The 21,953-nt window shown below is 38.6% G+C and overlaps 1 protein-coding gene across 1 annotated transcript in view; it reads right to left on the bottom strand.

Annotated features, from left to right (window-relative positions):
* Positions 1–21,953, bottom strand: part of Col4a6 (collagen type IV alpha 6 chain) — a 76,177-nt gene that overhangs the window by 51,058 nt on the left and 3,166 nt on the right. Inside the window, exons 3-11 of the mRNA XM_042690014.1 lie at positions 17,338–17,454; positions 15,300–15,368; positions 13,459–13,494; positions 11,090–11,152; positions 9,920–9,955; positions 9,446–9,487; positions 8,364–8,456; positions 6,778–6,822; positions 584–643 (exon numbers count right to left, since the gene is read on the bottom strand). Of these exons, the coding sequence (XP_042545948.1) occupies positions 584–643; positions 6,778–6,822; positions 8,364–8,456; positions 9,446–9,487; positions 9,920–9,955; positions 11,090–11,152; positions 13,459–13,494; positions 15,300–15,368; positions 17,338–17,454 (561 nt within the window). The remainder of the gene's footprint in view (positions 1–583; positions 644–6,777; positions 6,823–8,363; positions 8,457–9,445; positions 9,488–9,919; positions 9,956–11,089; positions 11,153–13,458; positions 13,495–15,299; positions 15,369–17,337; positions 17,455–21,953) is intronic.

Raw genomic sequence — 21,953 nt, 5'->3', positions numbered from 1 at the left:
AGAAATAGAGAAAGAAATGGAGTAATGGATGAATATCATTAAAAGACTCATAACAAACTTTAAAGCATAAGCTGAGAACAACTTTCTAAAATATTATTACTTTTTTTTTTTTAGTCAGCTACTTAGAGACCAAGGCCTAGGTGCTGAAAGCCAAGACTCAGAGAGGCTGAGATTATTGGAAACTGCTTACTCCAGACATCACTCTGTTCTAGAAATTCCCAGGCTTGTTTCTGGCCTATAAAGATTGTACTTGACCCTCTTTTTTGCCATTCCTGTGCTGCTACCCTGCCAATATTCCCTTGGAATAAAACGAAATAAAAGTAAAACAACATCATTCTTTAGCCCAGAAGGTAATGATACCGGAGAATAAGGAGGCACTAGAGTAGGGGGAAACACCATTCCTTATTCACAGAAGTCAAGAGAATAGGAAGAAATAGAGAGGAGGAGCTTGCTCAGAGGGTTGTGAAGACAAATAAGAGAAGCTTAGGTAGTTACCTAATTATATAATATAAAAGACCAAACAGTAAAGAAAATGGACCAGGTGACTTGACAGATCCATGTAAACAATATCCCAGGTTCATACCCTTAGTCCTGGCAGACCAAGGATTCCCTTTTCTCCCTTTTCTCCAATAGATTCCAAGTCCTGAAGGAAAAATAGGAGACAACAAGTTATTCATTTTCTCTTTGGTTTCATGGCTCCATTCAAGTCAATAAGGTAATTTCGAACCAGTTCCATTGACCCATACATTAGGGAGGCTCATTATGCTGAGTCTCTTGTCAAGGCCTAAAAAACAGATACTGTTCAAAAGGAAATGTACTCATTACCTGACTCATGTAACTGTACATCACCTTTACAATAAAATAAAAAAAATAAAAACCTTAAGAAAGAACTAAATAGAGCCTAAATACAATTTAGACAACATTCCTTTTTGGTTCTATTATGTAATAGCATTATGCATTAACAGCACAGTAATAATAAAATATCTAACCCCTCAGTCATTGATTTTACAGATTAGAAGAGTAATATCCAGAAGGGTTAAGAATCAATAAGAAAGGTAGGGCCTTTTTCATGAGAACAGGCTTCCTTCTACCATCTAGGAACTTGATATTTTGACTAACAAATGGACAATTGTAAAAATCTTTGGGGTTTATACTAGAGGGAATAGTTCCCCCCTATGGAGATATAATGACTGCAACATCCTTGTCTAGGGACAAGGAGGAAATCCAAGACACAGAGTGTGTGAGAGCTTCCTCTATGGGTCTAAGACAAACTGCTGGTCCTCTTATGACACAGAAGAGTTCATTGTCCAAATGAATAAAGTCTTTCGTGGAAAATTTAATTGAGGTCATTTTGTTATTGCTGTTTAAAAGTTTACATTTTGGAGCATAATTCTTATATCATTGATATTTAATTTTTAAGTGAGTAAATAAGCTATATTTGAGAATAAATTCATATTTTATAAGCTAAGCATTCCTTTAAAATATATTTTTATTGTTATTGTAAAGGTGATGTACAGAGGGGTTACAGTTACCTGTCAGGTAATGAGTACATTTCTTTTTAAGCAGTGGCACCCCTTCCCTTGCTCTCTTCCAGTTTTTCTCTCTTGAAGAGCATAATTGTTGGTGAAAAAAAGTTGTTTAGGCATATTGTGAGAGTAAAGAAGGCTGTGACGCCTTCTCAAATGTGAGCTTTGGGAAAGACAATAGTTGTGTCATGAGGGTACTATTCTACTCCTATTTGTAGACTTTTCACCTCTTTTATATCCAGTGCATTCCCATGGGTACTGAAAACTGGCTGACCACCCCATGGACATTGTCCAAGGTTTTGCTTTTTTTTTTTTTTTTTAAAGTGAGTTGTTCTGCTGCTCTTTCATAGTAGGGAGGATATGTGTCTGTGTAGGGTCCAATTCAAAACAGGCATTGGTTCATATTTGTCTTTTTTCTTTTTGACTTTTAAACTTGCGTGCCCAAAAAGCTTAGCCTTTATACTTCATAGAATATCTAATTTGAATGCAAACTTATTGTAAATCTTAGCTTTTTCTGCATTTCAAATTGGAAACCACAGCATGCTGCCACCTGTTTGAATGTAATGATCTGGGAGATTAAACATTCCAAGCCGTGTTTTCTGATGTGCCCATGAAGCTATGGTGGCTTGTGGTATCTGAAATTCATAAAGCAGTAAGATGGGCTGTATGTGCATATACGTTTTATAAGTAGATCTCTATTTTCTTCTGTCTCCTTCCAAGGCACATTACAGCTGCCTGAATACATACAAGGTAGTGCAGTAAATCTTTCTGAAATGATTGAAGACCCAATGAATTGAACTGTAACAAAAGGTGAAGGAAAGGTGGTCTAGGAATGTTTCCTGATGCCCATCTATCCTGCTTATGGGTATAAATAAAAGGAGGTCTTGTACTCCCTTCAGAAAGCAGAGAAAGGCTCTAGATACTTGCTTTCTCAGTGAGTGGATTGGAGAACCTCTGCTACAGGGTGAAGAAAAAGAAATACATGAAAAATGTAAGAAAAAATAAAAGAAATGTGTGTGTGTGTGTGTGTGTGTGTGTGTGTGTGTGGCTTAGAGCCAATAAAAGATAAATGGCTTGGCAAGACACTGTGCTGTAGGCTCAGCCTGTCTCCCACTGCTGGGAGGCTCTGTAGGGAACCTGCTGAACAAGCTGTTCTAGCAAGATGTCCTGGGACCTGGCCCATCACCCTTGGCTCTTGGCATGAACCATCCTACAGTGACTGCTCTCATCCTCCTCTTCATTGTGGCCTGGAAAACCTCTTTAGGGCATTAGCTTTGTTCTTATTTTGGGCTTGTTTTCCTGGGATCTGGGTTCCTGCTGGTTTTGGTTCTAGGGAGACTCAATAGAAGAATTCCACCTACACAGTAGTTACCTCAGCGCCACTTAATAGGACCCAAGGATTTGCCAGTTTTTTTTCTCAACTCCCTGCCCCTCTCTCATTTTGCTTTCTTCTCTGTTTCCTGGTTCCTTGGACAGAAGGCACAGGGTATAGGATTTCTTCTGACAACCTGGATGGGAAGATTTGTAGCCTACAAATACAAGTATGCTGCTGGGGACAATGAGCTGCAATTATAAATTTAAGATTGAGCCAGAAAATAAGGCATATTTGATCACCACAGAGAAGGCAACAGGCAAAAAAGTAAGGCATAAATTGGTCAGATTGGGTGCTTTATCTCCTACAAAGACCTGGGCTCAGACAGGTAGGAAAAAAATGGTTAAAAGGAGCATTTTGGATTTCTCAGAGAATTCCAATCTCAGTGCGTAGGTAATTGAAAGCTGATGTGAGAGCTTTGAGTTTGAGAAGTGTGTTTCCTCTGGAAACTCACAATACCTCAAATATGTTACCACCTTTCCCCTCATAGCTTTTCTTCCAGGCACATAAGGTACCTATTAATGTCCACATTAAGTAGATAGTGATATTAGCAGTGAAGGAATTATATGATTTGGCCAGTATCACATTGAATCTGTGCCACAGTAGACTGAGAACTTCTGGTTTGTTGGTTTTGCCCTATGAAAATATACTGTTCTATGTAAAAGGAGGCAGTTTCCAGCTTTGATATCTTTACAATTGGGGTTTCCACACCTTGAAACACTGAAAATACTAAGCTTGAGATGATATTGCAGTTTATCACTGTGTGTTGTTGTCAATCGGTCTTTTTAACTTTTCCAGGAGGAAGGGGAACTGATTGAAGTTATGACAGAGGAAATCCTCTGAAGTCAAACTGAAGAAAAGGAGAGGGAGGAAGTGTGAGCCAATGAAGCACACAGTACCAGAGGAGATCATAAAATCCTTTCATTGAGATTTAGAGAGTAAAACACCATTGCCTAGTGACTAGAACAATTGGGCTGCAGGGGGCAGTATGGTATGGGAAAAAAAGCTTAGAACTAGAATTCAACAAAGCTGTCAGTCTCAGCTCAGTGAATTGCTAGCTATATGACTTTGGACAAGTCTTTTCATTTTGGGGGATTGTGATTTCTTTGCTGGGACAAGCTTGGGCTCAATTTGCTTACTTCATATGGAAAATGAAAGGTGTCTAGGATCTATGTAAACCACTCTAACAAAAAAGGGTACAAACTGTATTTTTAAAGCCATTTGCAAAATGCAGTCCAAAAGAAACAATGTGGTCCTACTGTTCGTTTGACTTTTCTAGTAACCACATTAAGAACTGAAATAGACATTAATAATACATTTTATTTACCCAATGTATCTTCAGTATTGTCATTTTTCTATGGAAATAAAAACTGTTCTTGAGATACTTCAGATTATTTTTCCATAGTAAGTTTTTCAGATACAGAATGTGTATGTTATACTTATAACACATCTCATTTTAGATCAGTGAAATTTCAAGAGCTCAGTAGCTATCTGTAGTAATTTTTATTAGACAGGATGCCTTTATCTTTAGTGAAAAAAATTCACATACTTGTGATTTGGGCCTCAGAGGATTATATATGACCAGTGTCATATTATGATCTGACAAGAGAGGTTTAGTAATTTGGTAAAATTCCAGAGCTAGAGATGAGGTCTAGGTGTTCTATCTCCAGCACCAGGCTGTTCTTCCTTTCTGATTCACTAGCTGCACAGTTGATTAAAATCAAGGACACCGAACAAATAATTCTCTATGCCCCTTTGTTTCTATGGAGTAACAAGAATCCTCATAGAAACAACCTAGGTCACTGGTTCCTCTGGCTCTGCTTATTGAGAGACCGCAAGTGTTTGAAAGTACTATAGAGAAGGACTGGAGTCATTTATCCTTTTGCACAAGCAAGCAGGGGAAGAGCTTAGAGTCTTTGATTCATCCACTTTCCCTCTGATCCCTACCCTGGTTCCTAAAAAATCTTGTCAGCTTTTTTTTCAAAACAGATATTCTGGGGGCTGGGAAGTTGGCTCAGTGGTAACGTGCTTGCTTCGCATGCATGAGGCCCTGGGTTCGACTCCTCAGCACCACATAAGCAGAAAAAAGCCAGAAGTGGCTGTGACTCAAGTGGTAGGGCATTAGCTTGAGCTGAAGAGCTGAGGGACAGTGCCCAGGCCCAGAGTTCAGGCCCCATGACCAACAAAACAAAACAAAAAAGCAAAAACAAAAACAAAAAAAAAAAAACAAAAACAGATATTCTGGTGTAGGACCCATCAACCAAATGCAATGTATTGTGCTTGTTTTTATTCTCATTCAAGACAACTAGAAATGCACACACATCCTCATAAATATATCTATAAATTAGATACATATATAGAACAGTCTTAAATTTGATTTCTGCATTAACCAATTCAAAGTAATTACTAATGTAAGTGCACTATGTTTTTAAATTTTTAAGTGTTTGAGAAATACTGATTTATGATAAAATGGTATGCCAATCATTTACTTCAGCTTAGCTATGCATTGCTAGATTGTTGCGGTTATATTGGGGAATGGTTATATTGGGTTATATTGGGGAATCATTATGCTATTCTCTGTTTTTGTATGTGTTTAAAATGCTCAATAATAAAAAATATAACATACTTTTTGAATCCATCCTCTCCTTTCTATTTCCATTGCTATTATCCCAGTCTAAGACACCACTATCCTCATTTTCCTGGAAGACTACAATGGCCTGTGTTTTCTGCTCTACTTCCTCCTACTTCTCCCCCTCAGCCAGAATAATGCTAAAAATACAACTTAATGTCTTTGAACTTAGGCCCCATCACATAAAATAAATCCATATTTGACCTATGAAGATAGCCAAGATTTGGCTCATGCCTTTCTGCCTGTTTCTTGGCCTTGCTCACTCTTGTCCTGTCCACTTAATTTCTTTCTGTTCCTTTAAAGGACTGAGTGTTTTCCAAACTCAAGGTGTTGGCATTTGTGGTTCCCTTGGCACCAAACTCTCTTTCTAGTCCTTTACATGACTTGCTTCCTCTAATAAGCTTGTCTTAGCTCATAAGAGAGGCCCTTCTTGAGCATGCAGTCCCAAGTGGCCTACTAGTTCTTCCCATTTATAAACCATTGCTTTACCCTTCTATCATTTATATATTACCATTATATAAACTTAATTTTGTTTTCTTTGTCTTGCTAGAGATTGAACCCAGGACCCTTGTGCATACTAACTAAGCACTTTACAATGGAGCTACACACCCTGACCTAAACTTACCAATTTATCCCTTTACTTTTTTGTTTTCTATATCCTCCCTATCTCCCCTATTAGAATGTAATCTCAAAGACAATGACTTCTCATCTAGTTACTGTTAGTCCAGCAGAAAACCTAGCATACAGATGTCCTCCAAAAATATTTGTTGACAGAAAGATTGCAAGCTAGAAAGGCAGACAGGAAACTGAAGACATGATTACTAAGAATAGCTACCATTTACTAAACACTTGGTAAGTGCCAGGTGTGTGAAGCCCTTTTCATGTCCATTATGCCATTTACCTCTCAGGTATACCCTATCATTGTCTCATTTTTTGTAGGCAATATACAAAAGTTGAAAAAATTAAGCAACTTAAAAATGACAAGAAACCAATGGAACACTAAGTCAAGCATAAGTCTGTTCTAAATCTAAAGCTTGAGCTGATGACATCTAAGATTGCCTCCTTGAGAGTCAAGCTAAAGTCCTCATGAGTTCAAGAAGCAAGAACACTCCTTCGATTTCATCTCACAGTGAAGACAGTGGCATTTCTGATAATAACCATGGGAAGAGATCACCCTTTTATCCACCTATTGCCACAGCTTTTGGCTACTCAGACTCATGAATATATTTTGACCAAGTTGAAAGACTTACCGGGAAGCCAGGGTAGCCTGGGAAACCTGGAAGCCCTGGTACACCCTGGAAAATTAAACAAAGGCCACTGAGTAGCAGTAGGAAATAGGGAACACAAAGGAAGATGGCTCTCTACATACTTGGTTCTGAGGAGTGGGGAACCAACCAAGATTGGAGCACTAAATAGTGGTGTAGACTCTCATATTCTTCTACTGGCAGTTGTACTAAGATGTCCTAATTTAGGGGCCTGTGTGGGAACAATTCTGTGTGGGAACAAGCAACATTTTTCACTAGTTAAAATATAATCTCAAATGCATAGGCTAATTGGGGGGTAGAAAGGATGATTATCTTTTTATTCCATGTAGAAACTCTTTAGTGTTATTTCCTATAGAAAATACACGCTGCAGAGAAGTCAGTGGCTTGGGGAAAAGAATAAAAATTACAATTTGAATAGGGACACATAAAATTCTAAAATGTCTTTCCCTGATATGCTAATCTATCTATCTATCTATCTATCTATCTATCTATCTATCTATCTATCTATCTATCTATCTATCTATCTATCTATTGATCACTCTCTCTCTCTCTCTCTGTCTCTCTCTCTCTCTCTCTATCATCTATCTATCTATATGTGTGTGTGCCTTGGAAGAACTTTTTAAGCATTGGGAATGATTGGGGAGATGTACAATCTCACATGCTCCCAGACTGTTCCCAAATCAATGATTAATTTTCCTGGAAATCTAAAAGGGCTTGGAGCTCTTACTTGCACAAAGAAAATATAAAGGAGTGAGATTAAACACATTTCACTGCCTAGGACCCTTAGCCAGGAGAATAAAATCACAAAAGTCAGAAGAACCTCAGGAAGGAAGGAAATGCAAGCTATGGAAAGATGTGTACACCTCGTAACAGAGTACACTGAAACAAAACCCTGTGTACAATACACACTCATAAAGATAGATTAAAAAGTATCTCAGACAAATATAAAACTTAAGACATGCTAGTTGAGGTCAGGTGAATTAACCTATCTACTGCCACTAGGTCATTTGGCCACAGTATATATTATACTTAGGGTCAAGTCTTTCTTGGTGTATACTGTGTGTGTGTGTGTGTGTGTGTGTGTGTGTGTGTGTGTGTGTGTAACTAAACATCTAATCCTATAGGTCAAATTTTGAAGGCTTAACATTTTTTGACAAGACAACTGAAAAGGAACAATTTATATTCCACATATTTTTTTTTATCACGATGCTTTGGAGACAATTTAGGCATTGAGAGATTTAGAAGTTAGAAGGAAAAAAACAAACACCTGTTTAATGCTTGTTTTAAGTTATTTGGCATATCAAAAATTTAGTATACAAGATTGAAACAGAAAATAGCACTTATACAAGTGCTCGGAAACACAGGCATACTCACACCTACACACCAGAAAACAGATTCAGGCATTTTAGGAAGCTTTTCATGAGGGACAAAATAAAGACAACTTTTACCATCATTTCCAAACAAAAATCCATTATCCAAAACTTTTTATTCTTTCAGTTTAGTCAAATTATTAGAGATGAATTGCAGTATTAATATAAAGATTATTTTTTCCTATTTTAAATGTTTACTACCTTGGATCCTTTTTTCCCTTTGGGGAACCCCATGAATTCTAGCTCCCCTGTAGATGGTGGTGGTCCTGCAGGTCCAGGGAGACCAACATCCCCCTGAAAAATCAAAGAGAACATTAAGAAAAAGATAAACTATGTAATACACCATTTTCCAGAGGATAGGTTTGTCCTCTGAAAAACAACTTACCAAATCAAATAAGTTCAGAAATTTTCATGTACTATGGCCCTTTCACTCTTAGGAAAAGAATGAAACTCTCATTGCCAAGGAATTGAGGAAAATTCTCAGCCTGACCAAATGCATTTTGTACTATCACTTCAGAAGAAAGACACAAGATGGATAAAGGGAAATCAATCATAGGTTCATGGTTACCATAGTCATGTACAAAAGGATGTTTATAAGATTGAAGCAAAATTTGAAAAGGGTGAATGGCTACCTCTTAGCAACAGTGACCAGCCTCTAGTTTGTCCTAGAACACAAGCAGAATGAATCAGAGACGTGTGTGTTGGGACATTTGAAGCTAGAGTTGCTCCTTCACATGACAGCACAATCACTGGATGTATACATAAAGCTCCTATCTTTACTGGAGGCTGGAAATTGCTCTAGTCTGTACATAGGGAAATGAGGAAAGGAGAAAAGTATAACAGAATGTAGATGAGGACAGAGACTGAAGAGAGTGACTAGAAAAACAGAGAGGAGAGGAAGAGGAACATGAAGAGGAAGAAAGGGAGATAGAAGTAAAGAAACAGAGAAAAGAGAAGGTGACCAAATATATAAAACAGTTGGGAACTAACAAGGTGGAAGAAAGAGAAGGAATACATGCAAAAGACTATGTTGTAAGACCCATACACTTTACAGATAGGAAACAGAGATGACAGTATTTTGAGAGGAAAAGAACCATAAAGGTTATTGTGTAGCATATACAAGTAGCCCTGAAGACGCCCCACAGGGCAGCAACATGGGATGGGGAACATCTATTCCCTAAGTTGAAGAAACCAAATTCCATTATACAAAACAAGCATGTGTGTAAATAGATACATTTTTTGGAACATGTAAATGAAGATCATATTTTGTAAGACTTATTTACCTTGACTCCTTTTTCTCCTTGAAAACCTAACCCCATATTTCCCTGGGGCACAAAAATGCAGGAAAGAAAAAGAAAATCAATTACTACTAAGCTCTGGGACCTTAAATTGGAAAGCAGTATTTTTTTTTTGTCAGTTGTGGGGCTTGAACTCTGGGCCTGGGCACTGTCCCTGAGCAGTTCAGCTCAAGACTAGTGCTCTACCAATTGAGCAACACAGTGCCACTTGTGGCTTTCTGGTGGTTAATTGATGATAAGAGTCTCACACACTTTCCTGCCCAGGCTGGCTTTGAACTGTGATCCTCAAATCTCAGCCTCCTGAGTAGCTAGGATTACAGGTGTGAGCCACCAGCACCTAGCTGAATGCAATATTCTTTTTTAAAACATGAAGTATATTCAACCAAACCAGTATCTTTGTGGAGAAACCAAAGTACTTAGTGGCAGAAGACAAATTGCCCCCAAACATAGTATACTTACATCAGGACCAGGAAGGCCAGGTGGGCCTGGAGGACCCTAGATTTAAAAATAGAAAGAAAAGAGTTAATATTTGTCACTTTCAGCTAAGAAGAACTTTGGTATGCTGGGAATCAGTGGGGACATGCCTCTCTTCTTGCCTTGTAAAACTTGGCTTTGTTATAGGAGATTGTTGCTCCTTCTTCTTGGTTCTTTTTATTTTTGTTGTTGGTCCTGGGGCTTGAACTCTGGGCCTGGGCGCTGTCCCTCAGCTCTTCAGCTCAAGGCAAGCGCTCTACCACTTGAGCTACAGCGCCACTTTCGGTTTTCTGGTGGTTTATTGGAGATAGGAGTCTCACGGTCTTTCCTGCCCGGGCTGGCTTTGAACCGCGATCCTCAGATCTCAGCCTCCTGAGTAGCTAGGATTACAGGCGTGAGCCACCAGCGCCCGGCTCTTCTTGGTTCTTTGTATCTCCTTTGAAATACCCCACATGGACTTGATAACCATATTCATGCTAAGGTAAGTGAAGCCATTATGTGTCATTCCTTCCAACAGACCACATATTTTAACTGTATTTTTTTTGGTGTTTTCTGGGTACTGGGAATTGAACCCAAGACATTGTACTTACTAGGCAAGTACTTTGCCACCGAGCTACATCTCAGCCCAAGGTGACATATTTTAAAACAATAACTTGAAGAAGCTAAGCCAAAAGAATAAGTGGCAGAATTTCATTCATTAGAGAGAACCAACTTGGTGCAGAGATATCTTGGAACCACAGAGTTGACCTGCTCTGCTTTTCTAATGCTATATGTAAGTTTGGTATCAGAAAAATAGGTAGGTAGAGCTTGCTCAAAGTTCAGGGCTAAGAAGAATTTTGAAGTTTCCTCAGTGCTCAGAGTGCATGACGGTTGTATGATTAATTATCAGTGTCTGTCATGAAGAAGGAGGCAATTGATATGTTAAATATCTGCTGTCCCTGAGCTATACTTTCAGCTAGACTAGAAGGCACAGATTGGATCAGATCCTGATAACAAAAAGGAAGACAACCAATAGCTCCTAGCAAGAAATGTTTTCAAGAATTGCAGTTGTTTTTCTTCAAGAGAGCCAAAATGACATAAGATTATATTTACTCCATGGTCTGGGGAAGCAATTAGCCATATGAATACAGTAATCATATATTAAGTTGGTCTTACTTGTAATCCTGGGGGTCCCATGGATCCTGCACCTCCAGGAGATCCAGGTGGTCCTTGTGGGCCCTAGAGAGGCAAGTTTTTTTTTTTACCAAAGTCAAAATGCAAGACAACTTCTCAAGAAAAAACAATGTATGGCCATAGGAACTGTACAAAATATTCATAAAAACCTTATTCATAATAGAAAAAAAGTAGAGAGTTTCCAGGTATCCATCAAGACAAAAACTGATGCACTCAATAAGAAAATGAAACAATATTAAAAAATAGCAAATTATTGATAGATGACACAATGTGTGCAGCTCTCCAAAGCACTTAACAGATTGAGAAACACTAAAGACAAAAGGCTGAATATTATATTATTGTATGTGTATGAAGTTCTGGAATAAGCAAAATCTGACCTATGGTAGAGAAAAATTAGAATAGTGGCCTGGGGTAGAGGACAGGGATGGGCTGGTAAGGGACAGAAGGGAATTTTCTGAGGTGATGGTTATATTTTAGACTCCAATAGACAGTTGGGTTACGGAGGAATATTCATTTGTCAGAACTCTGCAAATGCACATTTAAGACTTAGGGATTTCATTGTAAATTTTATATATAAAGGGAAAATGAAGACAAATATTGAAGTTTAGCAATAGGAATGCTATAGTACTTAGGAGTAAGCCTGTAGTTTACTTTAAAATGCCTCAGAAATAGGATGAATCAAAGGATATACAGGATGCTTAGCTAGATAGGAGAGAGATAAAGTAAGTATAATGAAATATTAATGGGTGATCACTGCAAAATGTGTTCAACTTTGTTCTACATTTGAATATTCTCTAATAAAGTATTGTGGTAAATAACATAAAAAAGTTATTCAGCATCAGATAAAGTAGACTTCAAGCCATACATGATTACTGCAGATAAAGAGGGGATATTCCATAATGACAAATAGGTCAACTCATTGTTAATAACCTGTGGTCTCTCTATTGATCATAAATCTCTTGTTCAGTCACCACACATCCTCTCCTCAAATCTAAGCCTTTTCTATATTATTCCTGTGTAAAAAAAGAAAAAAAACTTTGTACCTTTGTGGCCAGGGAACGGTATCCCCAAGAGAAGCTATGTATCAAATATAGTGGGTGTTATTCTCCAATTTTAATGAACACATCTTTTAAGCCAGTTTTGTTTAGCTCTAGGGGACCTATATGTCCTGGGTCTTTAGTCATCTTTGTTTTTGTGTGGGCTTGCCTAAAGCCTCCTCCCACTATCAGCAAGTCTGAACACCATCCATACATCTCCAAGGCTTTCTCTTTCTTAGATGCAAGTCTTCCTCTTTCTCTAAGCTGCATTGGAATGCATAGACAAGTTCCTACCGTTGACTTTTTATGTCCCTTGGAGCAGGGATGAAATCAATTGCCTCAGGGATCACTTACCTGCTGATAGTAGGTGCACAGGATTTATTAAGGACTGAAAAAAGAAAGGAAAGCAAGGAAGGAACAAATATAGGAAAGAAGAAAGAAGAGGCAATGCTTAGGCTACTTCAGAAGCAATTGATAAGAATGTGAAATCTCAAGTAGTCCTTTCGTGAACTATTATCAAATAATCTCTAAAATTTCTATGTGGACACCCTTTAAAGAAGTATGTTCTACTTCTTGAACACACATAAAAACTTAGTAGATGATTGCTGAATGAAAGGCAAAATATCCTAATACTTTTTGGAGAATAGGTTTGCTTCTCATGTTTTCATGGAAACCACAGTTCAAAAAATACATGGAAAAAGTGTTGCATTGCTTATGTCAAGTAACCCTAACATAGTAGGGTCAAGTCTATGTCCCATTATTCATCTCACTTCATCTCATCACAGAGGCACTATATCATTTCATACCTTCCCAAGAAGTAGATGTAGTACAGTAAAGTCTTTTGAGAAAGGGAGGGGAGAGAGGAAGGAAGAGAACATATTCCCATCATTTTTGTTATAATGTATCATTATTCCTACTTAATTTTATTATTATAGTTGTTAATCTCTTATGTGCCTAATTTGTAAATTAAAATTTATCATAGGAATATACAAACAACAAAAAGCACAGTCTGTGTAGGGTTCTAAATTATTTGCAGTTTCAGGCATCCCCTGTGCATCTTTGAACACATTCTTCACTGATAAGTGGGATTACTGTACAAAGACCCCTGGCATAAAGCCTGAAAGCCAGCCTGTTATGCAACTTGAGGTGAACAGTTCATCTCATTTAGAAAATGTGAATACCATAAGCTATTCTACCTCAACTGTCTACATTTTCCTTCAGAAGGTCTAAGACCTTTGAATACCACACAAAATGAAAAAGCACCATCAGTGACTACTGACTAAATACTGAGAGCTCAACTTATAAACAACTTACAGAGATTCCATCCAGGCCAGGCAGCCCAGGATCTCCCTGTAAAACAGATAAAGACAGGATATTGAAGAGATTAATGAGTTAACATCACAGTATTTCACAGAAGTAACAAGATTCATGGGAAAAAAAATTACTGAAACTTGGGCTTCCTCCATCAAGGTCCTATGTGTCAAATAATGTATGAATTGGACATGCACAACAATTTAGTTTTTTCCCTATGGAAACTCTTGACTGTAGAATACAAAGATTGGCTGAACAGGTTTTCATAGTCTTCTTGGATTAATTAATTTTCACCTTTGCTAGGAACTTACCAATTAGAAACTGCTTCTGCAGGCTGGTGATTTGCCTGCTCCTTTTTTGGAGGAAAGCAAAGCTACCTTCCCATGTGCCTTCATCCCCAGAGAGTCTGTGCCCATATGTATACAATGCAAATCAGACATTTCAAAAGAAAACCAACAGAGCATACAGTCTCTGATTACGTTTTAATTACTTTGCAGCATCTTAAGTCACTGTATGAATCTGTAATATAACCATATTGTGGAATTTGCTATGTTCCACTGGAGCCAGAGTCTCTGGATTTTGGCAAAATCATTTGTTCAATGTCTGTTAAGGCAATGGCTGGATCTTGACACCTGCTAGTCTTGCTCTATTTGATCAGCTCTTTGTAACATGGGAAGAACACTGCCTGGGGGTTGGTTGGGCTGTGTGGCTGTGTAGCTGTGAACAAGACACTCAATATACCTGAGAATACTTTTTTTTTTTTGGGGTCCAGTTGTGGGGCCTGAACTCTGGGCCTGGGTGCTATCCCACAGCTCTTCAGCTCAAGGCTAGGGCTCTACCACTTGAGTCACAGCGCCACTTCTGGCTTTTTTCTTTTTGCTTATGTGGTGCTGAGGAATCAAACCCAGAGCATTATGCATGCAAGACAAGTGCTCTACCACTGAGCCACCTTCCAAGCCCCCTCAGAATACTTTTTTGTCCTTAACATGAGCAACATGCATCCAATCATCATGAGGTCATTCTCAATGCTAGTATTTCATCTTCTGCTATGGCACTCGTAGTTAAAACATCAAACCTTGTATGTTCTCTAGTTGTCTAGCTACTTTCTTCCATCACTGCCTTCAGAGCCATTTTCCAATATCCCTAGTTCTGTGCATTGTCAGAAGACAGAAAAGTTCCATAAACTACCTAACAAATCTTGGTTCATTTTCCTTTAGAAGTAGGGCATATAGAAAGATGGGGCTCATTTTCTAGTATGTAGATAAATAAGGTCAATCATTTGAGGTCAGGAGTTAATGGGCCCCACAAGAGTATAAAGCAATATGAACCTAGCATACAATCACAATAAAACAGAAAGTAAGAGATGGAAGTTTCAAGTTAGCTGTAGATTAAATGGACAAGGTTTTACAGATAGTCAGGGACCCAGGTAGAGTGATTGGTACTGGACAGAAGCAGAGAAGGGAGAGGCGAGGATCTTGGTGTGGAAGCTATACTAACATGGGCAGAGACATACCTGAATCCAAACCAAGGAATAGAGGTGTTAAGGATTCTAGAGAAAACAAAAATAATCTACCTCTAGGAAGTCTCTTGGCTTGGTAAAGAAAATGAAACCCATGCAAACTGCTTGTCTGTCTCTAACTTTTAGTCTAGATTTCATGAAGCAACTCTTCACAGTATAGTTGCAAACATTACTATCAAAGTTGCTACAACAGAAAAGCTCCAGATTCTTTTAAATTCAGTGTAGTCTGCTCCATAAGCAGATGCTAGCTCTGTAAATGTTTTTTTTTTCTGGGACACAATCCTGGGAAGCCTAACTTACAGCCAATTTTGCCTGCCTTACTTACCTCCATTCCAACGAAACTGCCTTGAGGGGGGGCAGGTTCACCCTTTGAACCTTTACGACCAGGAAGTCCCTGAGTAAAGTAAGAGAAACAGGAATAAATTCACATGTGCACAGTTTTGTTAACAATATGATCTGATAAGATGGAACAACAAGAATTTGAAATTATGTGACTTAGTCTGTGGCAGAATTGGTTAAAGGGCAAAGTCTGTCCCCTGAACAAGTGTTGCGTCTCAAATCTGAGTCCTATTCTCCTACCTCAAAGACACAGACAGGTCTGTAATGGTTGGAGCTAAGATAGCAGGGGACCTTATATCTATTCAGAGCCCTTCTTGAACAAACATAAGCTTACAGTTCACTATTCTTCACCTCACAGGTATAAGCCATTGACAGAGACTTTGTCAAGATCAAAGATCAACAATTTTTTTCTTTGAAGAACTAGAGATGAAATAACTTATTAGCTTTATGGATTGTATATGGAATATTGGATATCTTATTTTAACATATTTTTAAAATGTAAAAATAGGCCATATGCTAAGTTTTGGGGACTGAATTATATTGAATGATGGATTATACTGAATGATGCAAGTATAACAATACAACAAAACAACCTCAGAAGCACAAACCAATTTTTATTATAACAGCCTATTTCCCCTTCATCTTCTGGTCACTCTTCTTTTTTAAAGAAGCTTCAAAGGAGTTAATTGAATGGATATTGATAAGGGTAGTTTAGTGAAATACATGCCTCCATTCCTATGGGAGTTTAGGGTCAGGATGAGGTTCCTACCTTTGTTTTTTGTCAGTCAGGGGATGTTCCTTAACACCTCTACTTTCGTGCTTGACACCAGAATTACATGGTTTTTCTAGAGCCCTACTTCTAACAGAGAAGTATTATGTTCCCTTCCTCTATTGCCATGGCAACAGGAGGTCTTTATGACTCAAGCAGATTTTTTCCACATTAGGTATATACCTTTTTCTACAACCCTCCTTTGTTGTATATTTGTTTGGTCCTTAGGTATCAAGGTCCTTTATGCCAATCTGGGGCTTGTGCTTTGTCTATTTGTCTATGTGTGTCATTTTTTCACACACCCATATCTACAACTTGGTTACTAAATGCCAGGATGCTGCTATTCCAGTGAAATGCAAAGTAATTCATGTAGCTGCGCAATATGTCTAATTGGTGGCTTGATTTCTAGGTAAAAATCTCACATTGGAATACTAAATAATTTAGATTATTTCGACTGAGGCTAAGAATGGGCTTGAAATGTTTTGTTCTTGTAAGTCTTTCAGCCATTTCTAAAATCAATTTTTTTTTTGGGGTCTGGTTGTGGGGCCTGAACTCTGGGCCTGGGCGCTGTCCCTTAGCAATTCAGCTCAAGGTTAGCACTCTGCCACTTGAGCCACAGCGCCACTTCCGGCTTTTTTTTCTTTTTCCTTATGTGGTGCTGAAGAATCGAACCCAGGGCCTCATGCATGCAAGGCAAGTGCTCTACCACTGAGCCACCTTCCCAGCCCCGTCTAAAATCAATTTTATAAGGGCCTGATATCCACTAGAGACCCTTTAGAGCCAACAATCTGAACCTTATCTGGATAAATAGAACTAAAGTGGTGACATTGTGGTCAAGTCAATAAATACCTTCTCAACCCTTTAACAAAGGGTCACTATGTGGCATTGGGGAGGGCAATACTGTGAATATAGTCTTCCTTCCTTCCTTCCCTCGTTTCTCTCTCTCTCTCTCTCTTTCCTTCCTTTCCTTTTCTTTTTTTCTTTCTTTTGTTTTGCTGTTCTGGGACTTGAACACAAGGCCTGGGTGCTGTCTCTGAGCCTCTTTGTGCTCAAGGGTAGTGCTTTACCACTTGAGCCACAGTGCCACTTTGGCTTTGCCATTCTGGTACTGTCAGCATAGATTCCTACCTTTGGACAAGGGACCACAGTGGCTCCACCACAGAAGTTTAGTGAGCTTTCCATAAAAACAGAAAAAAGACACATTTGGAAGTAAACAGTGCCATTTGAATTAAAGTGCAAGGATCTGGCAACATACGGGTGGTCCTAGAATCCCATGATACCCATCATGGCCTGGAAATCCAACAGCTCCTTGAGTTCCATTACAGCCATCTAAACCAGGTGGACCTCTGGGGCCTGGCTGCCCAGGGTGGCCCTATTAAAAGAGAAAAGGATCAAGTAAGCCACAGAACTGTCAGTTAATCTGAAAATCTCAACAATGAGAAAAGCCAAACTTGTTGCTAAACTCTGGTTTCTTGTCCACTTCTATTTTTCTGTGCCAGTACTGGAGCTTGAACTCAAGACCAAGGTATTGGCCCTTAGCTTTTTTACTCAAGCCTGGTATTCTACCACTTGAGTCACAGTAACACTTTGGGTTTTCTGAATAGTCTATTGGAGGTAAGAGTCTCATCGACTTTCCTGCCCAGGCTGGTGTTGAATCACGACCCTCAGATATTTCAGTCTCTTGAGTAGCTAGCAGTAAGCATTTTTATGTAGCTCATCTGAATTAAAGAATTTCCTAAAATTGGACTTTTTCGTACATATACTCCTCTTTTAAAAAAGAATACCCCCCACATATGTACCAAAAGCCAGTTATGTGTTTGGCATGGAGCAAAAATATGGCCTGAAAGGCCAGAAATCTTGATAGGTCAATGAAAAATAGATTCCTAATTACTCTAAATACTTTTTAAGGCTTAGTATATTGTTAATGCTTTGAGGGAATATGTCACGTTCAGTGAAAATTTCAAATTACTGATATTTCTTCCTTACCAATGGAAATAAACAATTAATGAGTTTGGAATTGCTCATTCTTTTGAGTACCACAATTAAATCAAATGCTATCCCACTCCATCCTACTTTTTTTTTTTATTGTGGAAATACTGTACAGAGGGGTTACAATTACATGGGCAAGATAATGAGTACATTTCTTATCAAGCATTGTTGCCTCCTCCTTTGTGTTCCCCTTCCCATCTTTTCCCAGCCTCCCCCCACCTCCCACCTAATCTTCCTCCCTCCACCCCCCACCTAATCTTCCTCCCCCCACCAAAGTTGTAAAGTTCGTTTTCGACATGACAACGTGTACTTCTCCTTGCAACGGGTCCACCTGTATTCCATCCTACTTAGAATGTAAATTATTCCTTTGTCCAGCATATTCACTCTTCCTGCTTAGTCACTTAGTCATTTTGGTTAGTAAATCATTTTTCTAAATGGTATCATAGTGCTTGTGCTAAAGATATATGCATATATATGTATAAATATATATGTATATATATGGGCATATATATTATATACAGAGAGAGAGAGGAGGGGGAAAGAGAAGAGAGAGAGAGAGAGAGATACAAGTCTCATGTTGGCCTTGAACTCACAATCATCCAGCTTCAACCTCCTAAGTAGTAGGAATTATAGGTATGTACTACCAAGCTCAAACTCAAGTAATCTTTATTTTACTTAATACTGGCTCCAAATAATAAGAGTGATGATACTAGTTCAGATATGACAAAGAAAGGCTGTAAAATGGTTCCTTTAAATGAAAAGGTGAAAATTGTTGACAACATAGAAAGAAAAAAAATCATATGCTAATTGTGAAGCAAGACAAAGAAATCTGTGCTACTTTTATATCCCACCCTGAGCTGAAGAAGTTATGACCACATTGTGTGTTAAGTAATTAGTTATGATGGAAAAGGTATAATAAGTGCTATACCTTTCAATCATCTAATTGGAGGTCTTGGAATGTATCTACCATGTATAGTTGCATGAAGTAGAATGACTATTAACACAAAAGTGTTAGTCTAGACTATTAGGCTTATGAAATGTTCAGTATAGAGGAGGTGCCTAGATTTTGTAAGAAATTTGATGTAACCTAGCCTCTACAGACTGACATAATGAGCAGCATGTGTGTGCTGCTCCTGGGACTTGAACTCAGGGCCTGGACTCTGTTCCTGACTTTTATTTGCTCAAGGCTAGTGTTTTACCACTTGAGCCACAGCTCTACTTCTGCCTTTTTGTGTGAGAGAAAAGTCTCATGGGCTTTCCTACCTGGTCTGAGTTCAAACTGTGATTCTCAGATCTCAGCCTCTGGAGTAGATAGGATGACAGATGTGAGCTACCAGTGCCCAGACCAGATGATGATTTTTAATTGTTCTAGGGAAAACAAACTGTTTAACAAGAGAGTCTTTGATTCTTTATTACCAAGGGGGTGATCATTATTGCTTGTCCACAAAGTCTCTGGACCTGTGCCTTTGGTGGCTGATGGCTATAGAATGTACTCCACGGGCTCCTTTCTCTCTATCTCCCAGTTGAATTGTCCATTGGGAGATACAGATTGGGATGGAGAAAGAGCACAGGTTATTTATTACCCTCCATGCCCTCCCTCTGTGGCTGCATTTCTGACAAAGTCATAGTTCTCTAGAGCCTTAGCTTTTGTTGGGCAACAGATATCCCATGGCTCCAGGTTTCATTGGGTTCCAGTACAATGATTACAGTTTTCCTTCTTTTTGCCTACAGATGTTAACAGATGAAGTTACTTCATCATCTGCATTGTTATTTCCCTTCATCCTGCACATCCTTTAGATAGTCTCTTTATTCAACTCTACTCATTTAAACCCTTTGGCTGTAGAGCCTGACTTCCTAGGGGTTATCTCTCAGCTGGTAGTGGGGATAAGTTAAGACAACAGGCTGACTCACTACCAGGCGCCTTCCTTCCTCTTGGGGACCTTGGTTCTGCTTGACACCAAAGTCTTTGTCTGAACTCTGACCCTTTTGTATCCACATGTTTTACTTGGGCTCAATCCTCTAATTTGCTCTTCTAAACTCCTGGTATCTTCTACCAGCAGGAATCTGGGGATATCTGTTTACTTGTTCCTACCTTAATGGCATTCTTTGGAATTAAACTTTGAGGTATGACTCAGACCTGTCCTTTCTTTGTCATCTAGCTAATACTATGGGGTAGTAGCTAATGCATGTTTAGAGCAGTCAGATTTGTGCTCTAACCCTGATTTTGTCACTTCTCAGCTAGAACTTCAGTTCCCTTATCTGTAAAGTGGAGATGAATAATACCTTCCTTATATTATAATACTAGAGTGTTAATGCTATTTACATTAATAATGAAGAACTAAGTACTGCATTGGGTTATAGTCAACATCGTTAATAGACTTACTAAGAGTTAAATAAATGCTAAGTCTTTTCCCAGGTAAGTCAGCAAGAATAAGCCACCATAGAATTTCTAGTATTTGTCCCTTCCTAGTTATAACTAATAAGTTTACATATGTATATAACAAATTTCCAAGAGAGTTTAGATCTTTGAGGGAAGAAACCATGGTTTTATATAGCCATAGGGAATGAACACATAGGCTACTGAGGGTCTGCTATATTCCAGAAGGGCTGTGTTCCTAGAACACAGTTCCAAAGAAAAGTTTCCAATTAGAGAGTAGTATGTGTCCACTTTGAAGATATAAATTTAGTATGCTTATTTACAAAGCTCTACTCAGGACATATTTGAGATTGGCTCTCTGGGAAAAGCTAAACAATTGCAAAGGACAACTTGAAAACCTCTGTCTGTTCCCAACGTATTTGAAGTAAAAAAAATGATAAACATGCATTTCTTATGGATGCCAACAGCCCCAACTCACATCTGGAATACGAATAAAAGCCTCCACACAGTACTTTTATGCCTAGTCTATGTAGCTATATATTTACTATATTAACCAATAACCTTATTTGTTCATTCTCCCTACTTGTTGCCGGGCCCCTTGGTGCAAAGAGTTTGATTATCATTAACTGACCATTTGTTTCCTTGTGTTAAAATTATCTACATGACAGCAAAAACATGGTTTTGGGATCCAAACCAGTGCCACATATGTTAATGATCAGCTAATATTAAGAGGAGAGTCATATCTTAGTGGTGATCTAGTTCAGAGAAAATATGTCGGAGAAGCTGTTGGTTTCAGCCAAAGTGCTTTGTGTTTGTTGTTGAAAGTTGAACATAATGAGTAGTCTGACAGAGTCTATGATGTCTGTGTTTTCCTCTGTCTGAGGGAGTCCTGTCAATCTCAGAACTTTGGATTTTATGACTTTAGAGGTGGTGGGACTAAGACCCTCATTTAGTTTTAGATTTCCTACTACATGTTGAATTATATCAGGGGCCTTTGTGGCCTTTGTGAGGCGCAAAAGACATATAATCTGTGCTTCTAAGCAGTGGGATGAAGTTCATATAATACAGATGGTTATAGGTAATTAGGAGTTAAAGTATGTGACATAGATGTTGGGGACTCCTGTGATCTTTGAGATGGAAGGAAAAGGTAAGCACCAAACACAAGGTGATCAAAATATATTTGTTAAATAGCTGGAAGCAAGAGAAAGATTAAAGGAGAAGGGTTTCACTGAATAATGAGGCTTAGTGTTTGAAGCTAGAGCAACCAAAAGTTAAAAACAAAAACAAACAAACAAAATACCCTGAACTCCAATAATCACAAAACAACTCTTGGCCAAGCGAAGGGCCAGGAAGGAGGGATGTTTATTTGGGAGCAAGGAGCTTATGTGGAGGATTGTGGACAGCTGCAACTCTTTCTCCTAAACAATGAAGCGCTAGAGACAAATGATCAATTTCAATTCATGCTATCCTACGGTTCTCTTGGCTCTCTTGAACATAAGTTGGAG

This window comes from Dipodomys spectabilis, unplaced genomic scaffold (genome assembly GCF_019054845.1).
Source record: "Dipodomys spectabilis isolate Male_0828 unplaced genomic scaffold, ASM1905484v1 ptg000132l, whole genome shotgun sequence".
Taxonomy (NCBI): Eukaryota; Metazoa; Chordata; class Mammalia; order Rodentia; family Heteromyidae; genus Dipodomys; species Dipodomys spectabilis.
This window is presented reverse-complemented; position numbering and strand designations above follow the sequence as displayed.